Source organism: Dysidea avara, chromosome 6, assembly GCF_963678975.1.
Source record: "Dysidea avara chromosome 6, odDysAvar1.4, whole genome shotgun sequence".
Taxonomy (NCBI): Eukaryota; Metazoa; Porifera; class Demospongiae; order Dictyoceratida; family Dysideidae; genus Dysidea; species Dysidea avara.
Genome location: NC_089277.1, coordinates 26745945 through 26767907, shown reverse-complemented (window position 1 = coordinate 26767907; position 21963 = coordinate 26745945). Strand labels below are relative to the sequence as shown.

The window sequence follows — 21963 nt, the reverse complement described above, 5'->3', positions numbered from 1 at the left end:
AGCAAGTAGATAAGAGACTATTGGAGAATTGATATCTTCATCAGTGACCTCCACAGCATCAGTGAGGAAGATGGTAGCAAATACAAAAAAAGAGTATTATTCTCATGCTAAACTGCAGTATGATATATAGCTAACTCTGACTGCACTGCACAGTACTGGTACGTGTTCTACTGTTTTTATACCAGTGGCATATTATTCAAACACAATTGAGGGTTTTGAATAATTGTTTTGTACTGTATGTGGTGTGGGTATCCTAAAACTAGATCAACATGAAAAGTATTTGGTTGCATTAATAATAATTATATTGAATGTACATGTGGTTGTGTGGGTCACATAGTCTTTAGTTTTTATTGCACATGCATGTATATGTAAATGCAATTACTAAGAGAAATTCCACATTGTATAATGGACATATGTACAATGTAAAGTGTAGAATTCTTTGACTGTTATTACACTGCTGATTTTTTTTCTTGAACAAAATGGAGACTGTTTATTAAAGCATACGAATGCACAAATCTGAGCTAAAAGTGGTATACAAATCCTATGGTGGTTGACTATCATGACCATAGAAAGAAGCTTTTTAATAATTGAGTCATCCCAGATAATGTTACGTGTATTGTATGATTGTGTTTATGGTAGATGTTTACCATTGACTTGGGTTAATACAGGAGATAGCAGATATTTACCTCTCGTAGTTAGTTGTCGACATGTATAGTCTTGCCAGGACAGCCTGTATTTTTCTTTTGTCATTTGGTAGGGAAAAACACTTATCTCTACCAGAGAAAAAATACATGCTGGCCTGGTGACACTACTATTATGTATGCTGACATAGACTTCTTCCATATTGTTCTTCTATAAATTAGTTTGAAATATCTATTTTTCTCAACTCACCATAAGGGAATAAACACTTCAAGGGAGCACTACCTTCTTGTAATGTTGCTATAGTAATGGTGATTTACCTACTGCTATAAATATTGAAAAATAGAGTGTGTGAGTAAATCACCATGTCAATAGCATGCAACCACATTGGAAAGCACAGGAAGTCAATGTTACATATTGTGAAACCATCTCAGTAGTCTTTTATCTGGCTTATGCATGGTAGATATTGCTGTTGTAAGCCTTCTCTTGTATTACAGGATATGTGACTGAAAACATTTGTGACTTTTCACATATCAGGACGGTAAATGAATGTAGTTCAGGTATACGTAGGAAATGCAAATCACAGAAAAGGGACCATTCTCAAGAACTTTTCCAGAGCAATAGATTCACTTTCCTGTATAGCAGAGTAACTGGGAGGAGGAGCCATATCTGTATTGAGTATAATCCAAGACACATTTGCTACCTGTACTTTTGTAATAGTCATTCACCATCAAAGCTTCTTAGGCACACTGTTAATCCATTTATGTGTATTAATCAGTTTTTGCTCAAATAATAAAGCATGCATATTTTCTAACCCTATGTGTGTGTGTATTACATTATTCTGTGTATATAAAACTGTATAGTATATGTTGTGTAGTTCAATTTCTCTGTCATGTTGCTTAATCACTGTATTGTGATGACACTTTAATATTCTATTCACATTGATTTATTTAAGCAATTACTGAACCACCTCCACACTAATAAACCATAAGAGTTTTGATGTTTATTCTCGTATGCACCCACCTGCCTTCATGACCACTACACTATGTATAAGTTTTGTTTTACACAGTGATAATGTACACACAGCCTAATCTGGTGTAATTCAAGTAACAGGTTTTAATATTCATATGTAAAGTATTGATGGCGAAAGTTGCTTTTGTCCACATCTCAGTGTATGCATGTACGTAATATGATAATGTGCATTTTAAGTGAAAATGACAATGATTGTAGCACAAGTAGTAGCTACTGCATAAACACTTGTTATGAGCTGTTTACTGTTAGAAATACTGTTAAACAATATTCATAGTTAGGTGGATTTGGGAGATGGCTCTAATTTGGCTTTGTTGGTCACATTTTTGGTGAGAAAGCTAACTCAGTTAGCTTGTGTACTCTATTGTAACAGCGACCTGACCATCAATACCTCCTTTGGATATCCCTAGCTTTGTACAAAACAGATATGTGTCTCATTTCTTCAATTAAGAACACACTTCTATGTATTCCACTCCATTGGAACACTACAGCTTGTATGTGACCGATGTCTCTTTACAGATATTGATCCTAAAATAAAAGTCACTACACTGGAACATGTCCACATTGGTAAGTACCAGCATTCACACTTAGTGATATGTAAATATTTCTTGGAGGAATTCTTACTATTTCATGATGTTGTCAAAGGCTCAGCTACAACTTAGTACATTTAAGTCACAGTGTTACTTACTTATCTATTACTATTGTTTGTACACTACACTGTAGATGCTGTACCAGTACAGTTGGCTAAACAGCCAACCAATGGGATTACCTACTTCAAAGCTGTAGCAAGCATCACTTCACTACCTGATGAACTGAAGATTTATGTGTCACTTTTCTGTAATGTCCTAACACAGTACGTAAGTCTAGATATGTGATAGGACCAGGTTCTTAGCATAGGAAGTTTATGCTATTGACAGTTAAGAGACCATTTTTGAAAGTGCTTGTTATTAGTAGCTAATGTTTCTCTCCTCAGAATGCAATACGAAATGTACAATGGAATGCTGTTGAGGTTATGCACACAATTGACCTGAGTATCAAGGTGTCCATTTTTCAAACATGTCCTGTTTGAGTTTGATAAGTAAATAGCCTTCAGATAGAGTCTTTATTATCAATGATAGGCCCATGTATACTGATGATATGTTTATCATTTCAACACTTGGGGGATTTTAACTTGGTTAGTATATGACAGCCTCTGTGTCTGTGTAAACATCATACAGGCTTCATGAAGTGGTGTGATAGACACTTGTGTGGTATCAGACATGTACCAGTGTGTGTACACTATAGGATGGGAGCAGGTGATCTAGATCACAGGCAGTTTGCCCAGCAGGTTGATCTGTAGACTGGAGGTCTCAACCTGTCCCCACATATTTGTTCCCACCACTCCAATGAACTGGGCTATGAACAGGTATTACTGATGTACTATATCTGTTGGATTTTCTGTTGTTTTTGTCACACCAAAATTTCTTTTGTCTACCAGTCATAGAGTAAATAGCCTGCATTGAGATAACATTTTATTACCTTTTATGACCAACAAGTTTATTGCAAAACAATTATAAGCAGCAAACGTACATATATATGACCAGATTTGCAAAAATGGGTCTTTCACACACATCCAATTCTTTGAACTTGGAAGACCATAACTCAGCGCTTAATAAACAATTAGCTATAAGCTTGAAACCTTCTCCATCCACTAACCTATGTTGGTGCACTCTACTGACCGAATGTCATGTCAATAACCTGAAGTTATGAGTCGTCAAAGTTGGTAAATTAGATGTGTATGGAAGATACCTTTTCACAAATCCAGTAACATATATGCTGTTATATGCAGTGGAATCCCCTTATTCTGAACAACTTGGAACCATGGTTCTCAATAGAACATTGTTCTGTTTTTAGGTGTTTAATGTAGACTATGTATGCTAATACTAATGGGATCATGGTTATTGGTCAAGTGTCCTGTTATCAAATTGTAAACCTTTCAAGGTGTCACCCACTGTATTACAACACTAAGATCCAACTGTCTGAACGATAGTGTTTTGTATTTGTTATGTTCAAGTTAGATCAATCATTAGAAGTTTACTACATACATATAGCCTCATTTTTTTATGGTATTCTCTAGTGCTCAGCTATATATAGAATGCTATTTTTAGGATGTTTTAAATTAAAAGCATTGCTACTACATAAGTGCATAAGTATGTAGGTGTTGCATCATATGTCATCATGTGTTCATTATTATTGTTGATATGACATTGGTAACAAACTTTGGTAATATTTTCAAAAGTAGCTTCGGAGGATGCATTTGTACATTCATTCCAACCCTGATGCTTACCATTGACTTGTGTTAGTACAAGAGATAGCAGACATTTACCCCTATGTGTATAGTCTTGCCAGGACAGCCTGTATTTTTTCTTTTGTCATTTAGTAGAAAAACACTTTTCTCTTTACAGAAGAAATAATACACACTGGCCGATATGCAACCAAAAACATTCTAATAAATGCATGACCTTTTCACATGTCATGATGATGACAAATGTATTGTAGGTATATGTAGAAAATGTGAATTGCAGAAAATAGACTGCTTCTCAGAGCAATATATTTGAGTATCTAGAAGGAGGACTAGTGAGCTATATTCCAAGCCACATTTGCTATCCTTACTTTTGTATGGGATTTTATGATGGTTGTTAAATGTCAAAAATTCTTGGGCAAGTTGTTAATCCATCATAATGCAATATGCATATCCTCTATTGTTTTTGTTTGGCCGTATTCTATAATGAGACTGTATATATAGTACTGTACATATATATGTAGTTCACTTCTCTGTCATGATTCTTAATCACTATAATATGGTGATGAATGCTCATAACACTTCAATATTCTATTCTAAGCAATTACTGAACCACTTCCAAACCAACGAACTATTACAGAATACCTACTCTTATGCATCAAACCTGCGTACCTTCATGACTATTACCATGTATACAAGGGCAATGTACACGCACTGTTATTGCTGGAATTAAAGTAACAGTTTTAATAATTGTTTCTATGTAAAATGTACATAGTATGTATATTGATGGTTGAAGTTGCTTTTGTACTGTGTTTGGCATATGTACGTACATAATGCGACAATGTACATTGTCACAATCGCACAAGTGAAAATGACAGTGATAGTAACACAAGTAGTACGTAGCTATTGCATAACACTTGTTATGAGCTGTTTACTGCTATGGAGGTAGCTATTAAATAATATTCATATTAGGTGGATTTGGGAGATGCTTTTGACTTGTCTTTGTTGGTCACATTGTTGGTGAGAAAGCTAACTCAGTTAGCTTGTGTACTCTATTTGTAACAGCTGGCATTGGCCGTACATACTTCCTTTGGATATCCCAAGCATTGTTCAAAATAAACTTGTGTCTCATTTCTTCAATTAAGGACACACTTCTATGTATTCCACACTATTGGAACACTACAGCTTGTATTTGACTTGATGTCTCTTTACAGATATTGATCCTAAAATAAAAGACACTACACTGGAACATGTCCACATTGGTAAGTACCACCATCCACACCAGTGGTATGTAAACATTTCTTGAGGAGTATACACTATTTCATAATCATGTCTAAGGCTCATCTATTAAGACACAATTGTATTCTATTACATAACTATTGTTTGTACATTACATTGTAGATGCTGTACCAGTACAGTTGGTTAAACAGCCAACCAATGGGATTACCTACTTCAGAGCTGTAGCAAGCATCACTTCACTACCTGATGAACTAAAGATTTATGTGCCACTTTTCTGTAATGTCTTTACACAGTAAGTCTAGATATGTAGTAACACCAGATTTTTGTAGTTCTTGATATAGTGAATAGCATAGTTAATTCATACTATTGACAGTTAAGACCATTTTTGAAAGTGCTTTGTATCAGTAATATCTCTTATCTTCAGAATACAATATGCGCAATGCAAAGCTGTTATGATTATTCACAATATCAAGGTGTCCATTTTTCAAAGTGTCCTGTACATAGCCTTCAGCTGGAGTCTTTATGATCCATGATAGGCTTGTAGTATACAGATAACATACTTATCATTTCAACATTTGGGGGATTTTAACTTGGTTAGTATAGTGACAGCCTTTGTGTTTGTGTAAACATCATGCAGGCTTCACAAAATGGTATGATGTGACACTTGTGTGGTATCACATGTTTACCAGTGTGTGTAAACTATAGGATGGGAGCAGGTGATCTAGATCACAGGCAGTTTGCCCAGCAGGTTGATCTGTAGACTGGAGGTCTCAACCTGTCCCCACATATTTGTTCCCACCACTCCAATGAACTGGGATACGAACAAGTATTACTAATGTATTGGATTATCCGTGGTTTTTGTCACACCAAATTTTTTTTGTCTATCAATCATAGTGTAAATAGCCTGCATTTTGAGATAACGTTTTGTTTGGTACACTCTATACTGACCAAATGTCAGGTCAATAGCCTTTAGTTATGAGTCATCAAAGTTGGTAAATTAGATATGTGTGGAAGGCACCTCTTCACATATCTGGTCACATAACTATATGCTGTTGTGTGCAGTGGAACCGCCTTATTCTGGACAACTTTGAACCATGGCTCTAAAGTTTTCTCAATAGAACAGTGCTCTGTTTTCAGGTGTCTTAATGTAGACTATGTATGCCAATACTAATGGGATCATGGACATCGGTTAATTGTCCTGATTATCAAATTGTAAACATTTCAAGGTGTCATCCACTGTGGCGCTTATGAGCTCCTGGTATTATAACGTTAAGATCCAACTGTTTTGTATTCATTATGTTAGATCAATCTTTGGAAGTTCACTACATACATATGCCCAATTTTTTGTTGTATTCACTAGTGCTCAGCTATATATAGAATTCTATTTTTAGGATGTTTTTAATTATAATTATAAGCATTGCTACTACATAAGTGCATAAGTATGTAGGTGTTACATCATGTGCTATCATGCTTGCATAACTTGTATCGTGCAAGGTTTCACATACATACCGTTTTCTTACAGGGTATTGTATTCAGCTGTTATTGTCAGGACAGACACATTTCTCACATGCATGTGTTCTCACTGTGGAATAATGTGTTTTTGAAGTATGTACAGTAGCATTCAGCCTATACATGAGTGTGCTTAAATGTCCTGTGGAGTACGTACCTATGTACATTATGTATGAGTAGACAGCACATTTGTGTGTTTCATTTCATAGTCAGTGTAGTACTATTATAAACTCTTTTAGTTTTATCTGTATCTTTCATTGTTATTGGCTTGCACATGTACATAAGCACACATTATGTCTCCCCTTCCCCCCATCACACACACACACACACACACACACACACACACACACACACACACACGTCCACACTCACACGCATGCATGCACACACACGCACACACGGACACACATACATTTAACAAATCACATGTGCACCAACTACTTATCTATGTTACAGTCCAGACCTACAAGACTTGGAGAGATTACAGACACTTGTTAAGATGACAGCCAACAACATGGCTCTTAGTGTAGCTGATAATGGTCACAGATTTGCAATAAGTTCATCATCTAGTCCCCTAACACCCACCAGTGTGTTGGGTGAAATGTTCAGTGGAATGAAACAGGTAACACTTTGAGTGTAAAATGAATTTAGGAATTTACGGAATGTAAAATACATTCATGCTGTACATATTTGACTGTAGGACTGGCCTAATGTGCAGCTTCTATATAGCATGCGTTTTTTCATACTAATAGTTGATATGTAATTTTATTTCTCCACCACTTGGCTTGTACAATACATCACATCTACATGTACATATCTTACCAATAATTGTGATAGACATTCTCCTAGCACTCAAAAATAATACATTAGTAGCACAGGCTACTAAGGGATTAATATGGTTGTATCTGTTTTCAGTGATCCAGTTGAGTGTATGTATTTTAGTGTTATGTACACCTTGTACATCACTGACAGTAGCATGTGTTTAACTTGATGTGTTGTACTCACTTACATTGTGTGTTAATTAAGGTAAAGATTTTGAAAGATCTTTCTGAGAAAGAAGACTGGGATAATGTATGTGCTAAAAGATATCAAGTACTTGTGGACACTCAGTTCAGGTATACCTATGTGTGTGTACTAATGCGGTACTAAAGAGAATTTCTTTTCTGTGTAGAGTTTTGTATGTTATATGTCTGTTGCTTTACTCAGTATGCTATAGCCATTGTCTTAGAACAACCACAATTTGCTTACATTCATCCACTTTGTTAATATTTTTGGTCTGTATTCTTCATGAGCCACACACATTTGTTATAAATTTTTGTGTGACAAAATTCACTAACACAACCGTCTTCTCCTAGATGTGCTCTCAATGCTACTGCTGATGGTGTTGAGGTGGCCACAAATGCAATGAATGGCTTCCTGTCCTCTATTACTGGTGGGATGGACTGTCTGCCATCTTATGTTGAGGTGAATGATTGTTCTATTAGAGTGTTATTGGATGTTATATTAGAATATGCTTACTGTGTTTTCATGATAACAATTCATCCTATTGAAATGCATTGTACTACTAAATGTTCTGTTAGGTGTTTTCACTTTCTAATGATGGTATTAAACTAGAATAAACAGCAGGGGCGTATCTAGACCAATCGTGATGCCCTGGCAAACCACTAACCTTGCAAGCAACTAAGTGAGCAACCTGTGGGATGTTCATACCTATACTCATAAAAATTTGTTTTTAGTGCAAAGCATGGCTAGCTATTCTGTATAGCTGCTAATTCTATCTGTATGATGCATGAACATAAGCATTTATACAGCCTATCTAGCTAAATTGCTACTGCATGATTGCTACCTAATCGATCGTGGGATGTATATGTGACTGAATTTTGGAAAATCACCCACATGGGTGCATTTGACACCTAAAATATTTAATGATCAAATCACAAACTTTATAGTGCAAATCTACTTGTTGATGGATTTAAGCCATTCTCAATACCTTAAATTACAAGAAAATTCTTGAAATATTTTCACAACTGTTCCCTGTTCTTATTAGCAGCCCACTAAACATAAAAATTCTAATTATTTCACACATGCCCATATGGGTGATTTTCCAAAATTTGGTCACATATGTAGTAGTAGTAATCATGTGCCGCGCCACAACACACTTAAGAGATCTTGTGTGATAAGTCCTCCTCCAGTCCTCCATTGAAGATGTGACTCACTAAACATGATAATTCATCCACTGACTGGTTCTGCTTCAGTGAACTCAGGTCTACAAAAAAATGGCGGCCGCAAAACTGGCAAAAATCCTGGTGATCTCCTACCACTGCGACTAATACAATTGTGTTTTAATAATAGCTCACATCACATATCACACTCCACTCCTAAATCGTACAACACTGACTCCACACCTCGCTCCACACTAGTCTCGTGTAGCCAGACTCTTTTCTTTCTTTTGTGTGGAGGGCGGGGAAAGAAAAGGGTCTGGTGAACATAGCATAGCATTGTCGTTGGGCTATCCCGGGATTGTGGGATTCTACTGTGCAGCTTCCAGATTGTTTGTGGGTGCAAATGACGTGAACTGCTGCATTTGCACCCTGTTACCATAGATATTTCAGTAGTAGCTATGGTAACAGGATGCAAATGATGCAAATATTAGCAATTATGTCATTCGTGCCAATCAACAATCCGGAAGCTGTGAAGTAGAATCCCCACAATCTCCGGATAGCCCAACGACGATGCTATGCTATGTTCACCAGACCCTTTTCTTTCCCGCCCCCACACAAAAGAAAGAAAAGGGTCTGGCTACGCGAGACTAGATCCACTGTTCCCCTTGTGTCACGTTGTATCTAGATAAATTCGGACGCTATTAGAGGACTCTGTTTAGAGCATTATCACGGACCTCGCACCATCAAACAATAATCAGACAATATCCAACTAACAGCCAACTGTGAACACTCACACATCACGTGGAGAACACATGGCGCCATTTTCTGATTTTAACTGAACGCGCAGAGCTAACTTGTTTCATATCGCGGCGCACCCCTTTTTTTAAGAGAGGGTGCAAGTGTCGATGGCAGACAGAACCCGAGGCAGAAGCTGCTGGCAAATGGTGTAGAATTAATGGTACTGGGGGTGGGGGAGGATTTATGTGTTAAACGCAATATTTTGAGTGGCTGCGTGACCCAACCATTTTCTGATGCCAGGGCAAAGTGAAGTGATGCCCGGGCAAATGCCCGGGTATGCCCAGGCAAATGCCCGGGTATGCCCGGGTGTAGCTACGCCACTGATAAACTGTTTTGTCTCTAATAACTAACATGTGCAATTTTTCTTTTATTAGAATGAGAACTTCATCCCTAGCTACCAGTCACAAGTGTCACTATCAACTTCCATTCCCAGTAAATTATTTTAGTTCTTCAGTGAAGGGTGTTCATTACAGGGGAAGATCCAGGAGCTGGCAAGGGGAGGGGCACAGAAAAGTTCAGATTCACACCATTAGAAAGGGAATCAACTCAGTACTGGCTGTAATCTGTTGAGTAGTTCAAGTTGGTATACACATAGCAGCGAAATAACCTCTCAGCAGTGTTTCACTGTTGAATTGTGCCTTTTAGACCATTGTAGAAGGTTGTGAAGTCTTAAAAGGTGCTACAAAAGCTAAAACACCTGTCACACGCTAATTATTTATAGAGGCGCATAATATGCACGAAGATGCTGGGTGACAGTTGTTATAGTAAAGAGAATTAATGAATAACATTTGTCTGTCTTTTAAGCTAAAAGTATTCATTTCTTGAGTAATAAACTGATATTAGCCTAACTGGCATTATCAAAGTGATAGCTATAGCTAGCTATTCTTCCTAAAAGAACAGGGGGGGGGGGGGGGTTTCCCCAAATTCCCCATCCTCGATCCGCCATTGCATTACACACATCATGATCATGCCAGGTAGTTGAATATACTAGAGATGCACTGATATGAACATTGGTATTAGTATCGATATCAGTATCGGTAGAAAGTTGACTTTTTAGCAGATATTTCATTTGAATAATATATTTCTCACCTTTTTGTAATCTTGTACTTGTAGCACTGTGGGTACTAAACTACCTTTTAAGCTTTTTTGTAAAATGTTTTGACCATACTGAAAACCAGATACAACCCAACACTTAAAAATGTTGGTATCGGATTCAGTAGTTCTGTAGCTAATAATCGGTTATCAGTATATTGGAAAATTTCCATATCAGTGCACCTCTATAATGTAAGGTCAGTATATCAACATATCACACATTTGGCAAAATTAACTACTGTGTATAGTAGGAAACTTTGGGCAGTACAATACATTGGAGAATTTTACAAATCATTCTTTAGTTCACCAAACTTTTTCCTGCCAAAGTATATATTCCAGCTGTCATTATCTACAAGCACAATGATTTGCCAAAGTTTTTTTTTTGTTTGCTTTTTTTGCCGGTTGGATTTTGCCAAAGTTTTCTGCTATACAGTACACACACTATATAAATTTTCACTTAAACTGATTTTACTGAGTAACATATCAGATTACATAATTAATTGTATTTAATGCTCACTGATATCTTTCATTATGTAGTTTGAGCATTTTAGCAAGACTGATGGCAAACAAATATCTCATCAAAGAAATCAGGTACAGTATGTAGTGTAAGAATCTTGAACTTTTGTACTATAGTAGTGACAATAGCTAGATACCTTAAATCTACAGTATCTATTACACTTTTGAGAATTACTCCTATTCCCTATTATGCTTCTACAGTGATCTTAAGAAAATGTAGTCTATTAATACACCTTTGAACATTCTATTAGAATATATACAGCGATTGTTCTATTAGAGTATCTCAATCTTCAGTAGCTTTTACCTTAACAAGAGACTGTTAATCTGATAGTTTACCATGTGTACCTGAGGTGTGTCAATCTGATTCATGTACAATGAACAGAGTTACAGCTCCTATAATCTCCAATGCACTATACGGGCTGCAACGAATATCAAATTTAGTATCCGGATATTTGGATGTCTTAACGAACGAATACTAAACTATTTGGTAACATTTTGATTAATGCAAAAGTGTTAGAATTCAGCCACATATTACCACATACTTGGCCAGTTCCTTTCTGAAATATATGCAAAATTATTGGTGGCTGTCTTTATAATCAATTTTAATTAATATACATGGCATAACAGTCCATCTTGTAGAAACATAGCTGGCAACCAAACCCATATTGACTGTAAACACTTATAATTTACTAGTTAACAAATATCTGAAATTCCGAATGGTAAACTTAGTATCCGGATAATATCTTAACGAATGAATATTTGTTGCAGTCCTACCTATTATTGCTTGATGCTTTTATATACCAATCCATTATTCTGGCATAATCCTTGCATGAGAACAAGTTGTCATAGACTATAACTACTTTTGCAAAACTCAAGATGTGCAGTTATTAAATTGATATACCACATATTCGATCGTATTCAAATCTTGTGAATCATTAGTAATGTTTACACAACCACACCATACACAATGTAAGTATAGTAGTATTTTTGACTCTCTTGTAAATGTGTGGCCTATAAAGCACATAAAGAGTTCATGCTTACAAGTGTATTTGTATGTTATCCTGTTTATTTTATTTTACTTGTTTCCTCTTCTTTTAGGGAAAAAGGTGGTGCGTATAGTGTAGGAGCTAAAAGTTCAGCTGGTGTGTTTTCCTTCTTCTCTTATCGGTATGACTTTGAGCTGAAATTGATTTGGTCTGCTACAAGTAATTGTGTTTCTAGGGACCCTAATTCTGTGGAAATATTCAAGTCATTTGAGAACTGTATTGACTGGGCCATCGATGGTAACTTCAGTTATCAAGATGTTGGTGAAGCTAAGCTGGGAGTCTTCTCTCAGGTGTGTGTCCTGACTTTGCTATTTTTTTAAAGAAAACATATCGTATTTACTTGGTTAGATACCACACCTCCAATAAAAGCACACTTGAGTGATGCCACAAACGATTTTGAAAGTAAGGGCTTATTATAACCATTGTTTTCAAGCAATGAAAAGTGTCGAGTTTGAATAGTCGCTGCATCAATGTTTTGAACTAAGATAATAAATGCTGTGGCATTTAACCAAGTAAATATGGTAGTTTAGCTATAGGCGTAATAAAATTTCCACGAAAATATCTTGAATGTTACGTAGGGGTCAGTGCATGAAGTCTGCTTATTAAGGACTAACTTTTGTGAATCTGATAAAAAAGTTATACCTTCAAAATTTTATATAGTTTGCTGCAGATTTAAAGAATATTTGTACCTACCACTTGCACCTTTACTTACAAAGTTTGCCCCTTCCTAATGTTACAATTTATCTTTTGACAGTACTATAGTAGTCAAAGCTTCAACTGGTATATACTGTATGTATGTACATACATACATATACATACATAGAGAACAATTGTATGTATTGACATATAAAGATGAAGCAATAAAGTACATACATTAGTATTTTGTTTAAGTCATACTGTTTGTTAAATACCAGGTTGATTCTCCAGTCAGTCCTGATAACAAGGGATTAATATTGTTTTTACAAGGAAAATCAGATGAATTGCGACAACAACACCGTGATGAACTGTTTGCTGTAACCAAACAATCTGTGATGGAAGTTGCAACAAGGTTGGCTGTCATGCTTCTTTATAATGTATGTACAATTTGTTATGTGTACATCTAAGCATTCTGTCATATCAAGAGTTCATAATAATATAAAGGGAGGGAGAGTATCCAACGCTCAATTACCCCTTCAAAACACACTGCGTTATAATATTATGCAATAGTGATCATCACTAAAACATGTTAACTTACTTAAAGGGCTATAAGCACACAATATTGCGGTTAAAGATGCGCATTACGCAGACACAATTAATTCAGTATGTTAGAAAAGTTGTGGAGGACCTTGGAAGACGCTGCTATTCTCTCAATGAAGAATAGGACAACAGTGAAGACAATTTCAGCACAGACACCAGCAAGAAACTGAAGAATACTACCAATGAACCAGTTGGTGAAAGAGACACCGATGATTCGGTGTATAAAGAAACCTCCAGGATGAAACTTGCATGGGAGAACAAAGCAGATGGTTTCTCATATTCTTATGAAATCTTGGTGGTATGTATATAAAATTTTGTGCATGACAATAGACTGATACCACTTTATACTAGTTGTGTGTGCTATGTAGATACCTCGGTGATAGTAAAGATTCAATGTCTTCAACAATAATTGGTCCAGAGAACAACAACCTCATCACTGAAAATGGATGGACTATTCACGGTAGTAACTAGGAGTGATAGTGTTCCTGTACTAGCTCTGTGGTATGATGCAATTTATACTTACATTGTACAAGTGTAAATTATTGGAGCTCTATAGTCAGTAAGTGTTCACCTGAACCCACGCTAAATATAGTAATATCAAAGGGGTGAACATGTGTTCGCTCCCAATAGTTTTGTACAGGAACAAGCATGTTTTCTTGTTGTAAACATGTTTGCATACCTGAGTCGTCTATACTAAATGTATGGGAAATTTTTAAAGTCTCATAACTCACCATATCAAACCACTTTTTTGATAAACAGTTGAAGTGTTTAGTGAAAGTAACTATGATTTTAATGTAATGTATTTCAGCTTAATAACACTGCTTAGTTCGGTAATAATTTTGTTCAATCACTGAATTATTAATTTAATAATATTAGTCCATCATCCCAGAGTTAAAATTGAAAGTGTTAATAATGCAAGCTACATATAATAGCGTTCTAGCACTATGTGCAAAGTATATGAAAAAGGTGAGTTGTAATGAATCAAGTGTTACAAATTATATTTTCTCTATGTCGCACGTCACTGCAAGCATATATCCTCCTTCGGTTGACTTTGAACATTTGATGACAATTTTAACTGCATACATATAGTACTGCCAATCAGATGAGGTTGGTCATGCGTCATTCATCTCGTGATCTCAGGTGAACATTAGAAGTGTGCGATGACAAACTTAGACATATCTTGATATTTTCTTTCAACTTATCTCAATTATCTAACATATCTAGAAAATAGAAACAAATACGTATTTTAGTTTTTTTTGCCAATAATGTAACCAGTAAAGTGAGCAAATTACAATTTAAAGAGTACAAAGATGTTATATTAGTTTTAGCACTACACCAAATGGTGGGAGAGTTGGAACCCTGCAGGAGGTGTCTACGCCATTAGTTTTTAGATAAATAAACCTATATTATATACTATATCTTAATAATCGAGATTATCGCACACCTCTATTAACGTTGACACCTCTTAATATTCTGAAGGACAAAATATATGCACATACCAGAGCATTCCAGAGCCCTTACAAGCCTTCTTAGTACAACATGATACATTCCTAGCTGTTTAACACCAGGAACAATGTTTGGTTATGTAATCTCATGTCATAGGACTATGATGCGTGACTAACCTCCTGTGATTGTAAATATTATATAATTCTGTACCAAGTTTCATTAGCTTGAGGACTTCCAACTGTTTTCTAATCATCAAGTAATTCATGTGCGAAATACTTTATTTTCATCAACAGAGAATCCATTATAGCTTCTAAAATCACAATATACTCTTGTACCCCAGAATGGCATGTGTTCTGGTTAGCCTGCATACTTCAAGAAGCTACTGTGTCAGTTTCATTGTTATTGCCTCTGCTGTAGATGTATAGGTGATTTCTAAAATATTGGTTCTAAATACTGACTGTGAACACCCATGCAGTAGGAAAGTGATAGAAAATGGCAGATTTCTATTTGTACAGTTAATAACTCCCAGAGCGACATAAATTTAATAAATTCATTGTCGAACACCTCAACCAAATATACAAACACACAGTGGCACAGCCAGCCAGAAGGTGAAGTGGGGGGCAGACACCGGCAAAATGCTCAACATTGTCAAAATAATTGCACAAAGCTAATGACCCAAACATGGGCAAGCCGAGATACGTTGTTACATTATGCTAATAATAAATCATAACTATGTAGCTACTTTATTATGAACAATCCATGTCATCACTGCAGGTAATATTCATCGAGCCTTTCCATCTCACATGCCTCAACTGTATTCCAACACATTTGTCCACAATCAAGTAGAACTGCATAATTATAAACATTTGTAGTAGAATTACCGATATATGAAGCAGTAGCTACTTACGTTAATAGACACAGCCTCTGCTGCACTCCTGGCCACACTGATTTCATCCACACTTCATTCTTAGCTCTAACCCCTATCCTCCTCTAGTGAGCCAGAACTTGCTTCCTTCAGTTTTATAACACTGGTTTCTGTTAAAGTACACGTAGATAAATGTCTGATTCCTTTGGTGCCACAAGCAAACCTCAGCATACCTCCACTAAGAATGACTATATAAACTAAGCATAGCTCTTACATTAAACTTTCAACATCAACACTTTGTCATAGTTCTGTCTTCAGCATCATTGAATGACAGTCTCAGATGGTTACTGGTCTCAGACCAAATTTTGAAGATGCACTATCATGTGAGTAAGCTATTTATAGATTATAGAATAATGATTAGCAGGCATGACTAATCTAATATTTTTGTCATGTGCTATGAGAGAGTCAATGCTACCTTTGGTGCTAGTGCTACTGGCCAGGGCACGTGAAGTTTCAAAAGTTAGATAATTATTGCTATCATGCACTAGATAGCTACATGGTGAGTTTGTGATGGAAAGGCACACAATGATTGAATTGGTGATGGACAATTGCTGATGTGGGGCTATGCCACTGCAAACACACCACATTCATACCAATCCAAACCAGTACCATGCACACAGTACAATTTTCACCCACTAAAATACTTCAACATGTTAAGTAATCACACTACATGTCTCAGTACACAAAAGACTTATGTTCTGTTGTGCTAGGCCAGCTGTTGACTGGCTCTTTAACAACTGTCTTCCAGTCCTGCTCCATGAATACAGGAATATTTTACAAGGCTATTCTTGAGCCTTTCCACTACCCTTGTACTTAGCATGTCCTAAAGCCTCTGATGTATTTAAACTGAGTAGCTATACAAACAACCCTATCAGTGGCCAGCCTTCTTGACTAGCAACGTTCTAACTTGTCTACTTAGTAATTCTTGACGTGACCATCCATGATTCCACCATTCTAAATGGATTTCCTGATGCACGAGTGGAGTAGCCTCACATCGAGTCCCACAATCAAATTCACGGAGTGATAAAGTGCATGAATCACGTGATTATTAAAATAGACAAATTCAGTAATCATCCATTCTGTACTGTTTGATTTGCTGTTTGGAATTATCTGGTCCTTCTCATAGCCCATATAGGTCAATTTGGTGGGCTTCACGTGACTATTAGTTCAATAGCCCAGGCGTCTTTCGATTCAGTAACCACTGCCTATTTTAATATTATAAAATATTGATGCAGTGAAATACATTTATAAGTCTGTCTTCAATAATCATCATTGTATCCACATAAAAAAAGAAGAAATGTGAGTAAAAACAAACCACAAAGTCAGCCATAGGCTGGTTTTGGGGCCTTATAAAGTACAAAAAGAAGTGAAATCCACACAAAAACAGCCGATCTGTGAAAAAATGGTGTAGCCTTAAAAAACCTGGGTGAAAAAGTTGAAGGTGATGGCCAAGAAATGGATGTTAATGATAAAAAATCTTAATAATGGCTGTGTGCATTGTTAAAATTTATTAGCATTAACATCATTGCAGCCACTTCTTGGCCATCACCTTTGATTTCACAACTTTTTTCACCCAGGATTTTTAAGGCTGCACCATTTTTTCACAGCTTGGCTGTTTTTGTGTGGTACCTATAGCTAGACCTGAGTCAACTATGCTCAAAATTTTTCCCAAAATTCCTTTTAGGAATTTCCCCTATTATGCTCTTCAGTGTTCCCATTATGCTTGCATTATGCTCCTAGTTTAGCAGCATTTCTTACAATTTCGTCAAATATTTGACGCAGGCCTAATTATACCTCAAAGTCTACTACTGTACTATAGTGTGGTAATGCAGAATATTATGAGTGCACTGAATTTGCATACTAACTCAACTCCATACGTGTATACACAGGTAAATATTGTTATACAATCTTGGCACAAAAATTCATCGATTTCATTAAAACAGTAGCTTTCTGTAATGATTTAAAGCAATATAGGTAATGGAAAAGATACAAAATAATACCGGTACTACTCTATTATAGTGTTTGTCCTACACTAATCATCTAATTACTTGGTGCACACTACACAAGTGAGTTCTTTATCACTACAAGGAATGAAGTGGTTACACTGTGCTTCAACTGTGTAGAAGAGCCTTCCATCTGTATTAGCTCCACTACCTGGTATCATTTGTAAGGTTTTGTCCATACATGTGTACTGAGTGGCTGCTTTATGATTGTGATGTCCTGCCATAAGATAGCCGTAGTACTCCATGGTCCATCCAGGAGGACACTCATAGCGTGATGGAATCATTAACCTGCTAGCACGACCATAAACTTGACAGACTGCACATGGCACATTACGATTGTGAGTATGGTCTAGTGGACCATATGTTTGGTATTCTGCACCATATAAGATAGCTTCATTTTGGTAGCCAGATTGGTGTTGCAAATATTGTGGGTTTGGAGGTAAACACAGTGGGTCAACTGCAGCTCCTTCATGAGTATAAAAGGACCCAGCTACAACTCCGGAGTAGATAGTATCTGTTCCATAGGGACAAGTAAAATTACCCCATCTAACATAGGTGACTACACCAGGTTGACAGTTACACTGTTTGTTATCAACAACAACAGGTGGTTTAGTAGGCTTTTGTGTAGTCTGTCTAGTGGTCCTGATATTTGGTCTAACCATGATCTTTGATTCCAATTGTTGTAGTTTAGCAAGTAGGAAAGAGACTAGTGGAGAATTGATATCTTCATCAGTGCGGACCTCCACAGCATCAGTGAGGAAGATGATGGTAAAAATCAACAGAGCTAAGATCTTTATATTCATATTGATAACTGTTTGATCTATAAATACAATAAACTAACACATTCTACACATGTATAGATGATTTCCTTACAGTTTGTTGAATTTCCTTGCAGTATCTAATATTATAGAATGGTAGAACAACTAACAACCAATCACACCAACTGAACTAGTCACTAGTAGGATAGTGTAGAGTGAGTGTTGGTTGACTCCTTTTATACCACAACTATCACTGTTATCACAACAATGTTCACATCATCACTGTGCATGTGTTTACTTTAATAATGGAGACTGTTTGGTATGGGTTAGGTCACGTGGTTATTATGTCATCATCAATTTAGTAAGATATTGTGATTTGTTACCAGGATATTCACATTTGTTGCAGTGGTGGATCTTAAATTATATATATATATATCAAGACACACGGTAGTGTGTCGTGCGGCCCAAGAAGCCGGCGCGCAACACCCGTGAGTGTATTGACAGGAAGGAAGAAAACGCAATTTTCGCACCTCCGTAGCTCTGTGCTTCCTTGATGAAACAAGACAATTTTTGCTGTGGACACTCCCTCCGCCTTCAGCACTCCACATTCCACATTTGAGCGAAATCGCTTCAAGCGTTCCCGAGATATGCAACTTCAAAAATTGGCTTAGTTTCTTGGGTTTTTTTTTCTTCTTATTTTTCTTCCTCTTTTCGCACACTTACAAAAACTGCTATAAAACGTGAACGCCATATCCGATTGCCTTGAAATTTGGCACACTGAAGCGGGGTATAAAGGCGCATCTCTGTACCAACTTTGGCTAGGATACGATAAACAGGAAAAGAGTTATGATCGATTATTCTCGAAAAATAACACCAATATGTTGTCACGCCTACAGGGTAAACCGCGTATGGGAAGAAGCTGAAAATCGGTGGGTGAATAGGTTAACTATTGAACCTCAAACTTTTTGTGGTTTGAAAGAAATCGAGCTAAAAACCAGGAAGATACAACGAAAAAACCAACAGTGTGTAACAATTACGCAATCGAGATTAGCTAATAAAAAACTATTACTTGCCACGCCTACCAGATAAACCGCTTGGGGTAATGCTTTGAAAATCGCTGTATAGATGGAGTAATCATCTTAGAAAGGCTCTTCAATGGTGTAGAAGAATCAGACTTAAAGCCACGGAGTTATAACACGAAATCCAACTTGGTGCAGCAAGTGCGAGATCGAGATACTCTAATAGAGCAGTCATCCTAATAGAGCAGTCACACTGAAGAGAATTCAAGAGATCAGCTAGAAACAGATAACCTGTATAGAGATCAGCTACAAACAATTCACCCTGTAGAGTGATCAGCTACAAACAATTCACCCTGTAGAGAGATCAGCTAGAAGAAGTTATCTTGTAGGGAGTTCATGCAACTATGGAAAGAGATAGTTCAGCTAGAAGAAATCACCTTGTAGAGTTCAGCTGCAAAGAAACTACCATGTAGAGAGTTCAACTACAAACAAATCGCCCTGTAGAGAGATCAATAGAAGAAGTTACCTTGTAGAGAGTTCAGCTACAAACAAATCATCCTGTAGAAAGATCAGCTAGAAGAAGTTACCTTGTAGAGAGTTCAGCTACAAAGAAACCATCATGTAGAGAGTTCAGCTGCAAACAAATCACCTGTAGAAAGATCAGCTAGAAGAAGTCACCTTGTAGAGAGTTCAGTTACAAACTAGTGACCTTGTAGAGACATCAGTTACCTTGTAGAGAGTTCAGCTACAAAGAAAGCATCATGTAGAGAGTTCAGCTGCAAAGAAATCACCTGTAGAGAGTTCAGCTACAAACAAATCACCCAGTAGAAAGATCAGCTAAAAGAAGTCACCTTGTAGAGAATTCAGCTACAAAGAACCATCATGTAGAGAGATCAGCTGCAAAGAAATCACCTGTAGAGAGTTCAGCTACAAACAAATCTCCCTGTAGAGAGATCAGCTAGAAGAAGTTTCCTTGTATAGAGTTCAGTTACAAACAAATCACCCTGTAGAAAGATCAGCTAGAAGAAGTTACCTTGTGGAGAGTTCAGCAACAAAGAAACCATCATGTAGAGAGTTTAGCTGCAAACAAACCACCTGTAGAGAGTTCAGCTACAAACAAATCTCCCTGTAGAGAGATCAGCTAGAAGAAATTACCTTGTAGAGAGTTCAGTTACAAAGAAACCATCATGTAGAGAGTTCAGCTGCAAAGAAATCACCTGTAGAGAGTTCAGCTACAAACAAATCACCCTGTAGAAAGATCAGCTAGAAGAAGTTACCTTGTGGAGAGTTCAACAACAAAGAAACCATCATGTAGAGAGTTTAGCTGCAAACAAACCACCTGTAGAGAGTTCAGCTACAAACAAATCTCCCTGTAGAAAGATCAGCTAGAAGAAGTCACCTTGTAGAGAGTTCAGCTACAAAGAAAGCATCATGTAGAGAGTTCAGCTGCAAAGAAATCACCTGTAGAGAGTTCAGCTACAAACAAATCACCCAGTAGAAAGATCAGCTAAAAGAAGTCACCTTGTAGAGAATTCAGCTACAAAGAACCATCATGTAGAGAGATCAGCTGCAAAGAAATCACCTGTAGAGAGTTCAGCTACAAACAAATCTCCCTGTAGAGAGATCAGCTAGAAGAAGTTTCCTTGTATAGAGTTCAGTTACAAACAAATCACCCTGTAGAAAGATCAGCTAGAAGAAGTTACCTTGTGGAGAGTTCAGCAACAAAGAAACCATCATGTAGAGAGTTTAGCTGCAAACAAATCACCTGTAGAGAGTTCAGCTACAAACAAATCTCCCTGTAGAGAGATCAGCTAGAAGAAATTACCTTGTAGAGAGTTCAGTTACAAAGAAACCACCATGTAGAGAGTTCAGCTGCAAAGAAATCACCCTGTAGAAAATTCAGCCTCAAACAAATTGCCCTGTAGAAAGATCAGTTAGAAGAAGTTACCTTGTAGAGAGTTCAGATACAAAGAAACCATTCTGTAAAGAGCTCAGCTGCAAACAAATCACCTGCATAGAATTCAGCTACAAACAAATCACCCTGTAGAGAGATCAGCTAAAAGAAGTTACCTTGTAGATAGTTCAGCTACAAACAAATCACCCTGTAGATAGATCAGCTAGAAGAAGTTACCTTGTAGATTGTTCAGCTACAAACATTCACCCTGTAGAGAGAGCAGCAAGAAGAAGTCACCTTGTAGAGTGTTCAGTTACAAAGAAACCACCATGGAGAGTTCTATGATAAATATATGTATTATATATATAATT

General features: G+C 36.8%; 3 protein-coding genes and 2 long non-coding RNA genes across 5 annotated transcripts; 4 read left to right on the top strand and 1 right to left on the bottom strand.

Moving 5' to 3' along the window:
• Positions 1-70: 70 nt before the first annotated feature.
• On the top strand, positions 71-6013 carry LOC136259372 (presequence protease, mitochondrial-like). Its single transcript, XM_066052865.1, has 8 exons — positions 71-117; positions 640-709; positions 2094-2235; positions 2392-2521; positions 2953-3073; positions 5164-5211; positions 5351-5480; positions 5894-6013. Exons 1-5 carry the CDS (start codon positions 71-73, stop codon positions 3005-3007), a joined length of 444 nt encoding a protein of 147 aa, XP_065908937.1. The 3' UTR covers positions 3008-3073; positions 5164-5211; positions 5351-5480; positions 5894-6013.
• Positions 6014-6764: 751 nt separating this feature from the next.
• On the top strand, positions 6765-7793 carry LOC136258810 (uncharacterized). The gene is made up of 3 exons (XR_010703013.1): positions 6765-6793; positions 7154-7319; positions 7724-7793. It is a non-coding gene; the product is annotated as an uncharacterized lncRNA (long non-coding RNA).
• On the top strand, positions 7786-10549 carry LOC136258811 (uncharacterized). The gene is made up of 3 exons (XR_010703014.1): positions 7786-7812; positions 8053-8161; positions 10032-10549. It is a non-coding gene; the product is annotated as an uncharacterized lncRNA (long non-coding RNA).
• A 62-nt stretch (positions 10550-10611) lies between these two features.
• Positions 10612-12675, top strand: LOC136258717 (presequence protease, mitochondrial-like). The gene is made up of 4 exons (XM_066052058.1): positions 10612-10631; positions 11287-11340; positions 12364-12432; positions 12487-12675. Exons 2-4 carry the CDS (start codon positions 11309-11311, stop codon positions 12629-12631), a joined length of 246 nt encoding a protein of 81 aa, XP_065908130.1. The 5' UTR covers positions 10612-10631; positions 11287-11308; the 3' UTR covers positions 12632-12675.
• A 5157-nt stretch (positions 12676-17832) lies between these two features.
• LOC136258483 (uncharacterized) lies at positions 17833-18893 on the bottom strand. The gene has a single exon (XM_066051796.1). The coding sequence runs from the start codon at positions 18722-18724 to the stop codon at positions 17963-17965; it is 762 nt and encodes a 253-aa protein (XP_065907868.1). The 5' UTR covers positions 18725-18893; the 3' UTR covers positions 17833-17962.
• Between the last annotated feature and the right edge of the window lie 3070 nt (positions 18894-21963).